The following is a 13,208-nucleotide window of genomic DNA, read 5'->3' as shown; positions in this document are numbered from 1 at the left end:
TATACTGTAGTTCTTTATACTTGTATTCCGTCGTCTACTTGTGCAGGGAAATAGCAAAAGGAAGTACTGTATTTGACAAGCGCACCATGTATGCGCGCGGTGATCTTGAGCCGGTCCCAGAGGGGGGCGTGGCTTAGACAGTCCACTCTGATTGTGCAGTTCAAAAAGCGGCCAACGTTTCCCGGTGAGTTAGCGTGAGGCGGTTTCTTACTTTGGCTCACGAATACGACGCTTACCTGCAAAATGCTGCCTGTCTCATTGAAGACCTCCACGAATTGTTTTTAACTTTTAAAACTTCTCCCGCTGTGAAAAAAAATAATTAATTGAAAAGACACTTGACCAAGATTTGCTGTGAAGGACGAGCAGGTGGAGCGTTGTCGTTGGAGTCAACAAGTCTTGGAAGTCTGATTGTGTCGTTTGTCACCTGGTTGTGATAACGATACAATATGTCCAAAATGTCCCAGGAAAGTTACGCTGCCTTGGACGAATCCTCTCTCCGAGCTTTGGTGAGTAGACACGAGGACGTTTTCTATCGCTGCCAATAAACTTGTGGATGCCATTGCATATAAAAAGTTCTCGAAGCTCGTTACGACTCACTTGGACCAAGTGGCGTGTTTTGAGCATGTGTGTCCTAAAAGCCACAACATGTTTTATGTGTTTACATGCGGTCAAGTTTAAACTTCTTTGGGAGGAGTTCATTGCTACTGAACCACCTGAGCAATGTGGCTTCATAGTCAACAGACAGACTAAATTGTTATAGTCACTCACCAACTTCAACAAACGTGGAAAATATATATATTTTTGTTTATTATGATGATATTCTTATTGCTGCTTTATTATTTCTATGTATCCACTACATTTTTAACAGAACCTTGCGTTCAGGTGTAAATTTGGCGCATACTAAACAGCAGATTAAAGGGCACATTCAAACAACCATGAAAAATCACATTTACACGCATGAATTTTTTTTGTGTCTAGATTACCTCAGATACATGTTTTGGAAGGTGGGAGAAAGCCCATTGCATGCATAGGAAACCCTCACAAGGACACACCTCCACACATGCAAACCTTAAACCTCAGAACCGCGAGGCAGATTTGCAAAGCACCTTCCACCATGCTACAGTTGTAAACTGTGTTCACGTATTTGGTCTGGAAGAGTAGTAGTCATGCAGATTAGTCATGTGAATTTGAGGCATGTCTGCATTCTTAAGTTTGTATATTCTTTGCAATGGTTGAGTAATCGCATGCTGATTAATCAAGTACAGTAAGTTCTTTGCCGTGTGGGTTAACACTTTCTGCTCAGACGTGATGTCACTAGTAATCAGGATTGATGAAGTGTCTTTGGGTGTTAACGTGTCCTGCTTTATTGATGTTAGTCATTTCTCGGATACATCCCGCAGTAGAAGAGTGCGCTTTTTTCACCCCCCAAACAACACCTGGATGATATGACAGATATTTACGAGGTAGCCTGAGTCATCTACCTCAAACACACCGCCAAGTTGTTGCGCAACATTTGCACATTTTGTATCTGAGAACCAATCAGCTTCCCCAAACCTTTTAATTTTAATAGTGCACTGACAACACGCACCGACCACAACATTTTTTACATATTCCACATTATAACTAAATCAATTACACAAGCTGTATTTAAGTTCCACCTTCACGTAGCTTATAATGCTCATCATTAATTGACACTGTCAGAGGCATTCACCTACCGCTCAGTTGAATGCCTGAGGTTGAAACACAAGCTGTTTCAAGATTATCATGGACACACAGTACATATAATATCTTTCGATTTTTGCCTTAGGACCTCATAGACTCAACACAATCTGCCCCAGGGTCAAACTGTCATCGTCATAAATCCTTTATTAACTCTACAGGCATATTTTTGGTCAGGTAACATTGCCACCTGACATCCGCCCTCTTGCTCTTATTACAGTATTGTAAGTAAGAATATGGACGATAATAAAAAATGCACAGCTGTACGTCAAAACACGGCTTATGTGACTGACAGATCAATCCTCCTCGAATAGTGTTGAATTAAAAAAAAAATCACATTTTTAACTCATACTTTTGGCCTTCATTTTTGGGAATAAAGGTGTGTTTTATTTTTGGGGAATTGTGGTAGTTATGCTAAAATAAATGCAGTTGAAACCTCATTAAACTTCAGCTTATCTTTTTCAATTATGGTTGTGAAATTACTTGTACTTTTGTATGTTTTTGGTACTCCTTAAAATATTTATAAGATTCCATACTGTACATGACTTTAGGACTTTTGAATTTTCAAGCACCTGTTTGTTTTGAGGAGTTTTTGTTTAGTGTAGTGTAAAACCTAACTTTATTTTCTAAAATTGTTCCCAGTCACCATTGCTGCTATCATGTTCCAAGATTGGAAAGCCCAAATGTGTTCATGCGTTAAATTTAAAAAAATTTAAATTCTGAAAAATACATTATAATAAAAACTATTCTTAAAAAATTCTAATGTTAAAAATATGTCAAAGACATTAACATGGTTTTATTTCAATACCGATCGCTCTTTTTCTACAAAGCTGAATTCCAACAACTGCATCTCATTAGATTGTACGGGAGGATATAAGATGTGGTGGAAATGTACTGATATTGTTGACAACAGATGGTCTTTTTGTGATTTTCGACAGTACTGTCAAGAGACAACTGTATCTGTGTGTGCCCGAATGTGTGTGTATCATCACTTCACGTCTTTGCTCTCACAAGCTTTTTTTTCACCCAAAAAAAAAAAAAAAAAGTTAAAACACCTCACATTTTGATTTCAATGTTGAGGTCTGACACAAAAAAAGACTTATTTACACTGGGGGGGAAAAATGGTCTGTTGACTTTTCTGACTATCGTGTTATTTTTTCCAAACTGTGCACATCTTGCCAAGTTGCTCATACATCACCAGAGTTGCAATCTTAAGATATTTTTCTTCATTTCTGTGTAATAGCTGTAATTAAAGCCCCGGGTACTTTGATCAGTCAATTTATGTGTTTGTTTAAAAAGGCAAAGGGCAAAGCTGTGGGAGTAATGAGGGTGAGGTTCGATTTTTCTCACCAGAGAATATAGCAATGAGGACTTGAATCCTAGTCCCGAATGATGCCGTGTTCAATTCCAACTCAGTGACGGTTTGAAATGTGAGTGGGAATTCTTCTCTTTCAGTAAACATGCCTCATGATTGATTGGTGATCACTCATGGATGTTGTCTGTTTTGAGGTTTGCTGGGATAAGCTATTTAGCAAAAGAATGGGAATGGAACGATGCCCTTGGTCCGAATGCTCAACAGTCCCGATAAGGGAAATGGCGTTTTATTTTCTTGAATCATCTTAAAATGCTGGAGCAAAACAATGACATTGAGCAGAAGCTGGAATCCAGGACCTTTGTCATATGATGGGGGGCTAATCACAGACAGATCTCATCAGTGAATGAAGTTCCGCTCCTTCAATTGTGACCACCCTTGTGGGTCAGGAAGATCCCACATTCTCACTGAACATCCTTGTGGTGACAGAAAAGTCCCCATTTTCCACTCTCCACAGCCCCGTGGGACTGTTATGCAGTTTCAACGCGGCTCGTTCTACGTTCACATGACATTGGCATGCTGAAAACATACAGACAACAGTGTGGTTCTCCAGGATGAAAAAAGAATGCAAGGTGCTAAACACTGCAAAGCACTTCAAGCACTTCTTCAGTCTTATCCTCATTTGAATGTGTTTCAGGACTCTTACTTGCTATTGGAGCAGCTATTAATGAGCACACGCTCCCATCCTGTGTTGTACTTGATGAACTAAGCGGTCAGAAGGTCATATGGCGGCCTCTCTAAAGCCGCTAATCCCATCGCCACTCATCTATTCAGAGCACTGGTCGCCTTTTATTTTGCGCATCTAATCCTCTCCATGGCAACCAGGCAACCAACATTTTTCTTTTTGCTCAGCCACAATTATTTGAATATCCACCAAAAATACAGTTGGTGTCCCAGTTTTTTGCAGCAGTTGCGCAGCATGTGTGCGGTCATCCGTTTGGCTGGCAGAATTAGAGCTCGAGCTCTGCCTAAATCACCTGCTAAAGCTACTGTGTACTTACCTCCTTGAGCAGTTTGAAATGTATTTTCTCTCTGGAAATCCAAACCTACGATAATGGCTTAAAAAGGTTCAAAAGTAATGATAACTGCTCTAATGGAAACACAATTGCAGGCTGTCCAGGATACTAGAGCAACAGGTGGCGCTATAACCCCTAACCCAAGACTCTGAGCCAAGCGAGTAATCCCTTCTTGATTTTTGTGCTGACATTTTTAACCAGAAAGTCACTGACCTAAAAATCGTAACATTAACATTTTATGTGGACGCAACACTTAAGCATAAATACTTATGTTAATAATGAGAAACCGCGTCGTGTGGTTTTGTATCTTAGAAAGTGGAGACTACAGATAATCTGTACATGCTTTTGAAAAGTATCCAGGAAGTCAAACCTGAAGGACAAGCAGGTGGTTTACCGTGTGTGGCATCTGGCAGCTGCACTGCACTCCTCATTACCTCCTCAAACCTGCCGTACAGCCCCAAAGGAATGATGATTGACTTTCTTCTTCCTGCTTGTTATTAATGCAGTATTTTATTTGTTTATTTATTTATTTTAGCAGAAACATGGCTTTCTGTGCATGGCGCCTGTTCAGTTGATCGCCCACGTGGATGTCTGGCGCATTGATTTGTAATTATTCCTACCGGTCGTGTTCTCCCTGGAGATTGAGAAGCATCTCAATGTTTAAGATGTAGCGGCTTTGCTGTAATCAGGCCGCTGTGATAGTCCGGAGACCCCCCCCCCCCCCCCCCCCCCCCCCCGTTTTTTTGTTTGTTTTGTTTTTAATGACCCTCTGGACTTTTGTGCTTTTCAGCGGTCTCGGTGAGAGTGGAAGAATGAGTTTGCTTGTCATCTCTCTTTTGTCACCCCCAAGAGACGTGTTGAAAAATGTCAGCCTCATCAGAGGGGAGCAATAAATTAGCAAAATTATGTAACATGCCAGCAAAATGGAAACAACAACAATGAACTTTATCATGGCATCAATAAATTTGTCTGATTACACTCCCTGATATATTTCCACCCTTCTTTGTTGTGTGTCCACACCAAAAACGGCCTTCACATTAAATACATTTCAAGGACCATGCCAAGGCAATGAGATGAGCAATACTTGGGCTGGGTCTTACTCAAAGATAAAATTAACTTGACTTTTCCTCCCAAGTGCACCTTCAGGGGCTACACTCGCACCACTATCTGAAATTGAGACCGCTTCACATTTGGCTGTCAAGTCGACCCCATCGCTTGAGGTCTGCTGCTGCATAGTTTTCAAAAAATTCCCTCTATGCGTCCACCCTCACCATGGCTGCGCACGGGTCTTCTGGATCATTCAAACGCCCAACTTTTTTGGAGACTACATTGTCCCACAGATTGCCATCCAGACACGGATTCACTCCAGTGGCCACTTAGTGAGTGCACGTTGCCCCGTGACGTGGAGCTGCTTTCCTGGTTGGACACAAGCCATCAATTGCTCTGCGTTATCTCCTTTTTTAGAAGGCAGTTCAATTCCACTAACCTTGGCTGTATCAGAACCTGCCAGGGGCGACGTCGGCAGTGCCCGGTTGCTTTTCTAGCTAGCTAGATGAAGTAGTTAGGATACAGGCCAAAGAGCTTCTTGCTGTTTTGTACGAAAAACTATACTATGCCTACATGTTTGAAAACCATGATGACCAATCACCACCGAAATTCACACTTAGATTCATAGTCTTGTCTACTTCAACCTGCAAAAACTAAAAAAAAACAATCACCTGTTTTTTTGTTTTTGTTTTTTTTTTACTTGTATCTCCTCATCGAGGCTCACATTTATTGTCGATAAAACAAAGTTATTTCGACAATCGTTTGTATTTGTCAGAGGTTAAAGTGGACAGTAGGTTTGTGCATATGAATATTGGTGGCGATTGCTCACCTTCAAGTGACATGACAGACCAAGCATTTTATTGAGGGAGAATTTCAATGCAAGCATAATTTTTACTTACAGACATTGTACGAATACCGATGTTTGACCCAAATAATATTTGATCCTTTTTCCATTCACAAGCCCAGTATCAGTTCATAATTCTATAAATTGATCTTTTTGTCAAGCGTTTTTGCCACTTTATTTCTACAGCCCGCCCTGTGGTTGGGATTAATTTAAATGATTATTGTTTTCATTAGGCCCTGTTTAATAAAAGGTACATGATTTATTTAAATTATTATCATGGATAATGTCAATATTCGTATTTTTTGAATAATCACCAAGTTAGAGCAAGTTGAGACCTGATTTTGCTCTCCCAAGCACATCGTCATAGTCGCTCCTATTTGCATGCATGTTTCCCCGCATGGTGCACTTGCAAATGTCCATAAACAGTTTACCAGTGAGGACATTTTCTCCCCTGGAAGAAAAACAAGTTATCTTGATTGCCGCAGTGTCAGTCTTGAACAAAAAGGTTTGACATCTCCTATCCAAACATACAACACAGAGATAAGAAGGCACACAGAGGTTATTGGATTAAACAGGAAACTTCTTTTTCTGAATGCAACTATAAATGGTCATATTTAGTTGCGGTCCTATCGCCTCAAAGTCTATATTTACTTTTGGGCCTTTGGATTTATTGTACTGAAACAATGCAATTTTTTCCCCCGTCTATACTTTAGCGAACGTTTCTTTCAGGCTTGGGTTGAATCAAAGTTCACCTCGGTTTCCACTATTTAAGAGGACATTTGTTTTGTCATTTTCAAATGCCGTTCTTTATTATAAGGTGCTGTTTTTATTAGAACAGTATCATTGTTGTGTAATGGAATAATGTGGCAGTTAAACCCATTTCTGGCCAAATAAATGTCCCAGAGATGGATGCTAGTTGTGTTGGTATAGTAATGTGATCACATTCTTGCGTTAAATGGATTTCTCTTCTTTCGATTAAGCACACAGCCACATTGCTCTTTTTCATCTGTAAGGTCCTGTACTACTACAGTTCTGATATTGTTCTTTATACAATATTGTGTCACACAATTGACAATGTTCACCAAAATGTGTTTTTCATTTATTTATTATAACATCAGTACCTCTTGTGTAATATGGCCTGGTAGTTGTAGTTTTCATTTAACTACTAGTTAATTTTAATTATTATTCATTAATAATTATTATTTATGTTACTAAACCAGTCATAAAAACGATGGGTTTAAAAAATACGTAAACAAATACTATTTCACTTTTTTATAATCTCTCTTGTATTTAGTTAATAGTGAGAATCCTAAGCATGCACTGACGATTGATCATGTAAAAAAAACATATACAGTATAGATGGAAGGATACTTATGGTTTTCCCGGGTACTAGCATCATTGCCAGTCATAAAGCAGTCATCAAATGAGGTTAAACGACCACTCTTCTTAGCAAGGATAGTAAGTAGAAGGGTTGGAATTAATGCAAGATGGAAATGGGTCCTTTTTAATTCAACTTTAAGATACCATTCTCTCTCTCGCTCTCTGAAAAGAGAGACAAAAAATACATATATATGCTTTTTTCTGGTTGGTAGAATGGGCTTGGCATCTTGCGGTGCCCAAATGTTCATAGCATTTTCTCAAACCACTTCAAAGAATCATTTTGATTTTTCAGAGCAAAATCATAGTTTTTCAGGGCATGGACATTGAAGTACTTGTCCTATACACGTTTGAGCTACAGTAGCTTCACAGATAACATTTAAGATGAAATGTTTGCTGTTTTAGGTGCTTCTGTGTGCTGTGTAGCTTTGAAGGCACAGTACACAAAAGTGCTAATTATTGGAAAAGTGTCTAGGTATAAGGACAACATATTTTCAACTGTGGAAAAAAATGACAAAAAAAGAAACTTGCGTGTGAAAAAGTAAAATGAGAAGTAAAACAACACTGGTTGAACAGGCCTGTTGTTGTTGCTGCATCCAGCTGAGTTGCATTACTTGCATAAGTCAAATTCTGCCCTCGCTGGCTCAACTATGACCACTAATTCAGGTGAGACCCATCAGGACAGACAATCGCTGTGAATGTGTAATATTTCAACACAAAAGATTAGTCATTACAGGCCTGATGCTCATTGTTTATTGTACAAGCCCATGTGAACGGGATTGGTTTAACATTACTGAATTCTGTAATCAAATTGCAAAGAAAAATAGAGAATGCAAATTCAGTTTTACTTGTCATGTGAGTGGAGTGGTGGCTGTGGTGTACTTTAACATTAAGCCAGGTTGAGAGAGGATTTTAAAATAAAAAGCGGTTTAAAATAAAAACATGTGGTGTGGGCACAGATAAACGGGTTCTAGATCGAATCCCCGAGGAAAGAGTCATTTCCTCACATCTTGCAGAAGTCATCAAGCGGATGTTGATGTTTGTCTTTTCAGCTTACTTTTGTTAATGCTCTGAGCTTCTGGGGAATTATCGGATCATAGCTCATCTATTCAGTGGCGCAAGTTTTACTGGGCTTATTGAAGTGAAGTCAGCGCGCATCTGTTTAGACTAATAATTTATTGTTTTCCTGTCCTAGAATATCCACATTCAGCACAAACTTCAGCAGTGTCTTTTTATGACAAGAAGCACCATTTCCCTTGTGGTCAACACTCAGGAAAACGATATCCTATCTGGAAATGTTATGCAGTCTTCTGCTTGCTATCTAATGAGAGAACTTAGTCTATTGACATTGGTAACAATCCTTATACATTTTTTATAGTATTACATACAGTACTGCATTATGGAACATGTACAGTATACAGTACTACAAACATTTTTTGAAAATCGTCAAAATCATTCAGCTCAATTGGTTCAACCAACATTTTTCATAAGAAGTAGGTTTAACTCAGGAATATCCACTGTTAGCGTGCAGCTAGCCAGCCCCCGATTGTAAAAACTGGGAAGCGTAAACATGAACTCTTCATTCTTACACCGTTTACCTGATTTGAAAGGAAAGAACGTTTTGTTATGTTTATTACAAATTCAGTATGATCTTAAGATAAAAAGATATTGACAATTTAATCTAAATTAAGTGAAATCTGGTTTTGTATAGTTGAACATTTAGCTGATGTAATTGCAGCTAGCCCAGACTTAGTATGGCGTATTAATAGCATCAGATGGATACACAAGTTGCTTGTGTGTTTTGGCTTATTTAAAAAAAAAAAAAAAAAAAAAAAACGTACCAATAATAGTAATTAATTCCACTGCCGTGAACTTATACATTTACTTTTAACCAAACAGCAAGACGAAAATGAATCAATGAGGTTTTATTGGCACAAAATGTAATGGACTGTTTGGGAACATCAGAATGCTTTTGTTCCTTTTAAGGCCAAATCTACTTTGCCCTACTTTACTTTTTTCCCAATGCCGTAAATTCAGTGCGGCTTGTAAATACAGGAACTCTATTGTACCCCGGTTTCAAACTGTGCAACGTAACACCTTCCTTGTATCACAAGTCTGCACATTAATCCTTTGTGTCCTATAGATTGTCATTTATGCCCTGTTTCCCTCCACCAACTTGCATGCATTCCGCCATGTGTCCCCTCTTTGTCTGTGCTCTGTGGACTGGAAAGCGAGACACTGTTTTCCCAATGTCTCTGTCTGTCTGATCATCTATAGTTATGTTTGAAAGTTGAGCTGCCTTGGGAGTTTTCGTCAACGCTAGCACGTTGCCACATGTATATTCATCTTTCTCCTTTTGGGGTTTAATGCATTGGCATTCCCTGTTCAGTCTTGTTTCCATACAATGCAGGCCCAGTGGGCTCTGCACTACAGTGTGCTTCAACCTTGAATCTAGTTCATTTCTTTGTTGATCTTCCAGCTGTGAGGTGACAAACTCCCTTGTGAATGAAACAAATTGGCAGGGTTCTCTTGTGTCCTGACTACTTTCCCATTTTTCACAGGGTATCTGCTTGCCTTTTTGTCTGTAATTATTTTCCTTAGTTATTAAAAAAAATCTAAAGTAGGATTTGACCCAACTGAGGAAAAATCGGGACATTTTATAGTATATTTTTTTTCATGATTGATTTTGTCTGTCTACAGTGGTAACTGGTATTTTCAATAAGTATCCATTCCTTTGTCCTTATAAGGCAAGAAAAAATCTCCCTGATCCCATCTGCTGCCTGGATGCACTCTAACCTTAACATGCTCTGGAGATAATTATTCCAGGGCTCAATTCCAGCCTACCACCATACCTTCATTACTCACGCACCTGTACGCATGCATGCTGAAAGCACATGCGTATCAGTGTGGTCTTTGATGCACATATTTCATCAATTAGAGAGTGTGAGTCGATCTACAAATGCAACAGGAACCGCGTATATGTATAAACCGGGAATCAAAAGGTCTAGAGTTAGCGTTGGGAGTCATGATCTGTCCAGATCGTTTTGTTGCTGGTTTCTGGGAGCTTTCTCTTGCACTGTGTTAAATTCATCAGCTGAAGTACCCTCTCCTCCTTCTGGTTAAGCAAATTATAATGTCACTAAGACGCTGTGGTACTGACTTCCGTTGCAGGGCTGGGGGTGGGGGGGTTGGGTTGCCAATTGTTAAAAATGGCTTAGTCACTTGATTGACTAAATATAATAACATGACTGACGTTAGACATTTTTTGCCTTCTAATCATTTCCTCATATTATTGTGTAATTGTTGTTGACTTGTCATATTCTGAGCAGCAAAGACAGTGATGTACTATATGTACAAGGGTTTGACCGATTTTATTTATATATATATATATATATATATATATATATATATATAAGTATACTAAATAAATCCTTTCGATATTTTATAGCACTTACTATAATATTTTGATACCAATTTTTAATATGTATGTACAATTTGGATGTTTTTAGCTGGGATTCTAAACGCATTAGCTATTTAACATAGGTTTGGATTGCCCGTCATATGGTGAATTCACCTTACGAGACCAACCGCGGAACAGATTAAATTTGTAACATGCGTCATCAGTGCCCATATTTGGCATTTTAACATATTGTCATCTGTGTTTTTCACAACCCTTTTGCTCAATAAATCTGGTTACTTTTTGCGAAAATCCCTGATACCCTTTTGTCAAAATCTTAGCATAGTATATTTTGGCGTTTTTACTCACAAGCATCCTTCTAGAAATGGGCCCTAACGTAGAGGCTTGTGTTTTGCTCTAGGCCACATCTTTCCACCAATTTCAGTCAAAATCTACTTTGTAGGTTTTGCATATTCCCACAGAGCTGCAGCGGCAGAAGCATTGATGTGGCAGGCCAGTGAATAATGAAAGGTGTAGAAAGGAGGGGTGTCGTTTAGACGTCAACTGTTAAATCACTTGCTTTGTATTTGTACAGTAAGTGAGCTGAATTGTCAGTTTCTTTTTCAGTTCTCTTGCGGTGGCACATGGTCATTAAAATGTAGATCTCAGAGCCCCATGATCATATCTTAGGGCATTTTGTCTACCTGTGGAACTTGAATCATCTGCCACTTTTGACCAGTTGACCGTTGGCACACGAGGCTAAACAGACCTTACATATTTTGAAATCATTTCATTCTTTTGCCTGGGGTGTAGATGAGTGCAAAGGGTGGAGATCACCAACATTTTGCTAAGTGAATAGGATCAAAGAAAACCACGAATAGTGCCTAATTGACTGAGCTGCTCAGTCAGACATTCTTCGGGGGTACACCAAGGTCGACCAGCAACTGAACATTATTTAGACTTACTTTTTTTGAGTCCTGCCACACCACGTCCTGCCTTTCTGGTTTATTCTAAGCAGGCACTCGAAGGTGTGAGGCAGACACTGTCTGTAATCATCTGCAATTATTAACTCTGTTTTATCACTCGTCATCTTGTCAGTCATACGTCTTCACGTGTTCACCAACATCCTATCTAGGCAGGTGACTCCCACCAGGGCTGATAACTGGGTCAGTAGTGTTTTAAGAGGGGAAGAAGTGTTGACAGGTAGCTCAGACGTTTACACTTTGAGACCTAAACTTTTCGTTGGCTCACATCCCTGTCAGGGTGCTGTGAAAGGCAGTTCTGTATGTGTTTAACGGCTATTCGGTTCATACAAGGAATGTTTTTGTTGCATACAGACAGTATTATTGAATTTGAAAAATGCCTTCAGGCTTGGTCACTGGAAGAAAGGTGTTGCTACCATGTCACCAGAGGTTTCCTCTCATGTTTCCTGTGACACACTACTGTTGCCCTTCAACTGCATGTGGACTCTGTGCATACAGTCATTTCCCTATTTGTTTCTTTAAACGGCTATACTCTTGTTTTTGTTGGCATGTTCTCCTGTCTTAGGTGTTTTATCTGCTCTCGTCATGGTCACTCATTACTTTACAGTGCTGGTACAGAAGACAGTATTGTTTTTCTTTTTCTTTTTTTTTTTTCCTGCATCCCCCTCCCTTTTTTTCTCAAAAGCCCAGACGAAAAAACGTTACAGCTTGCTGGCTTTCTGCCAGGTAATTAACTGATTCAAAATGCTGCAACCAATTCAAAAATACGCTACCAAATGTCCGTGTCCCGATTGGCTCATTTTGAATATCAACGATATTGTCGCTGCTTTTTGAATGTATGTGTCAAAGTACTAATGTGTTCTGTTACCAAGACTTTATTGTGCTTCCAGGTCTTTTTTTCAGTTACAGTCAACAAAGGCCTGATTCACAGGTGTCTCTGACGGTTTTTCCACAGCATAGTGGTGTGGGGTGTGTTAAGATTGAATTTTCCCCTCCTGATTTGTTTGGAAAACTAGGGCAGGCATAACAATTGTCCTTGTGTTTGTGGTCAACCCTGAATTTGGCTGAGCCACGTACTGCAAGATTATTAAAGAAAATGATACAATAGCCAATCAGGAAGTGACTTCATACTTTTGACGGATGCAAATGGAGAAGTAACTGTTTGTATGTTTTTATGCATTCCATAAAAAATAAAATTCATAACAAGTAGAATAGTGCATTTTACAGATAAACTATCTTACAGGTGTTAAACACGAGGCCTGTGGGCCAGAACTGGCCATCCATGGCATTACGTCCCTTCATGTAAGCTACCTACTAAATGGAAAGGATCTACTTTTATTGGTATTCCATTTAACCAAAATGAAATAAAAGGAAGACTTTCTCACTGTTAAAAAATGTATCACTGAAACCTTTAGATGCCTGTTCTCTGAGTCTTCTGTTGTCACTTCAGTTA

The 13,208-nt window shown here is 39.2% G+C and overlaps 1 protein-coding gene across 4 annotated transcripts in view; it reads left to right on the top strand.

Annotated features, from left to right (window-relative positions):
- Positions 1-173: 173 nt before the first annotated feature.
- Positions 174-13,208, top strand: part of smtnb (smoothelin b) — a 51,587-nt gene continuing 38,552 nt past the window's right edge. For all 4 annotated transcript variants that reach the window (XM_088417894.1, XM_088417877.1, XM_088417904.1 and 1 more), the window contains exon 1: positions 174-506. In XM_088417894.1, coding sequence (XP_088274020.1) covers positions 447-506 — 60 coding nt within the window. In that variant the 5' untranslated portion in view covers positions 174-446. The remainder of the gene's footprint in view (positions 507-13,208) is intronic.

The sequence above is a fragment of the Hippichthys cyanospilos genome, chromosome 1, assembly GCF_059441005.1.
Source record: "Hippichthys cyanospilos isolate Australia breed blue-spotted pipefish chromosome 1, RoL_Hcya_1.0, whole genome shotgun sequence".
Lineage (NCBI taxonomy): Eukaryota > Metazoa > Chordata > Actinopteri > Syngnathiformes > Syngnathidae > Hippichthys > Hippichthys cyanospilos.
This window is presented reverse-complemented; position numbering and strand designations above follow the sequence as displayed.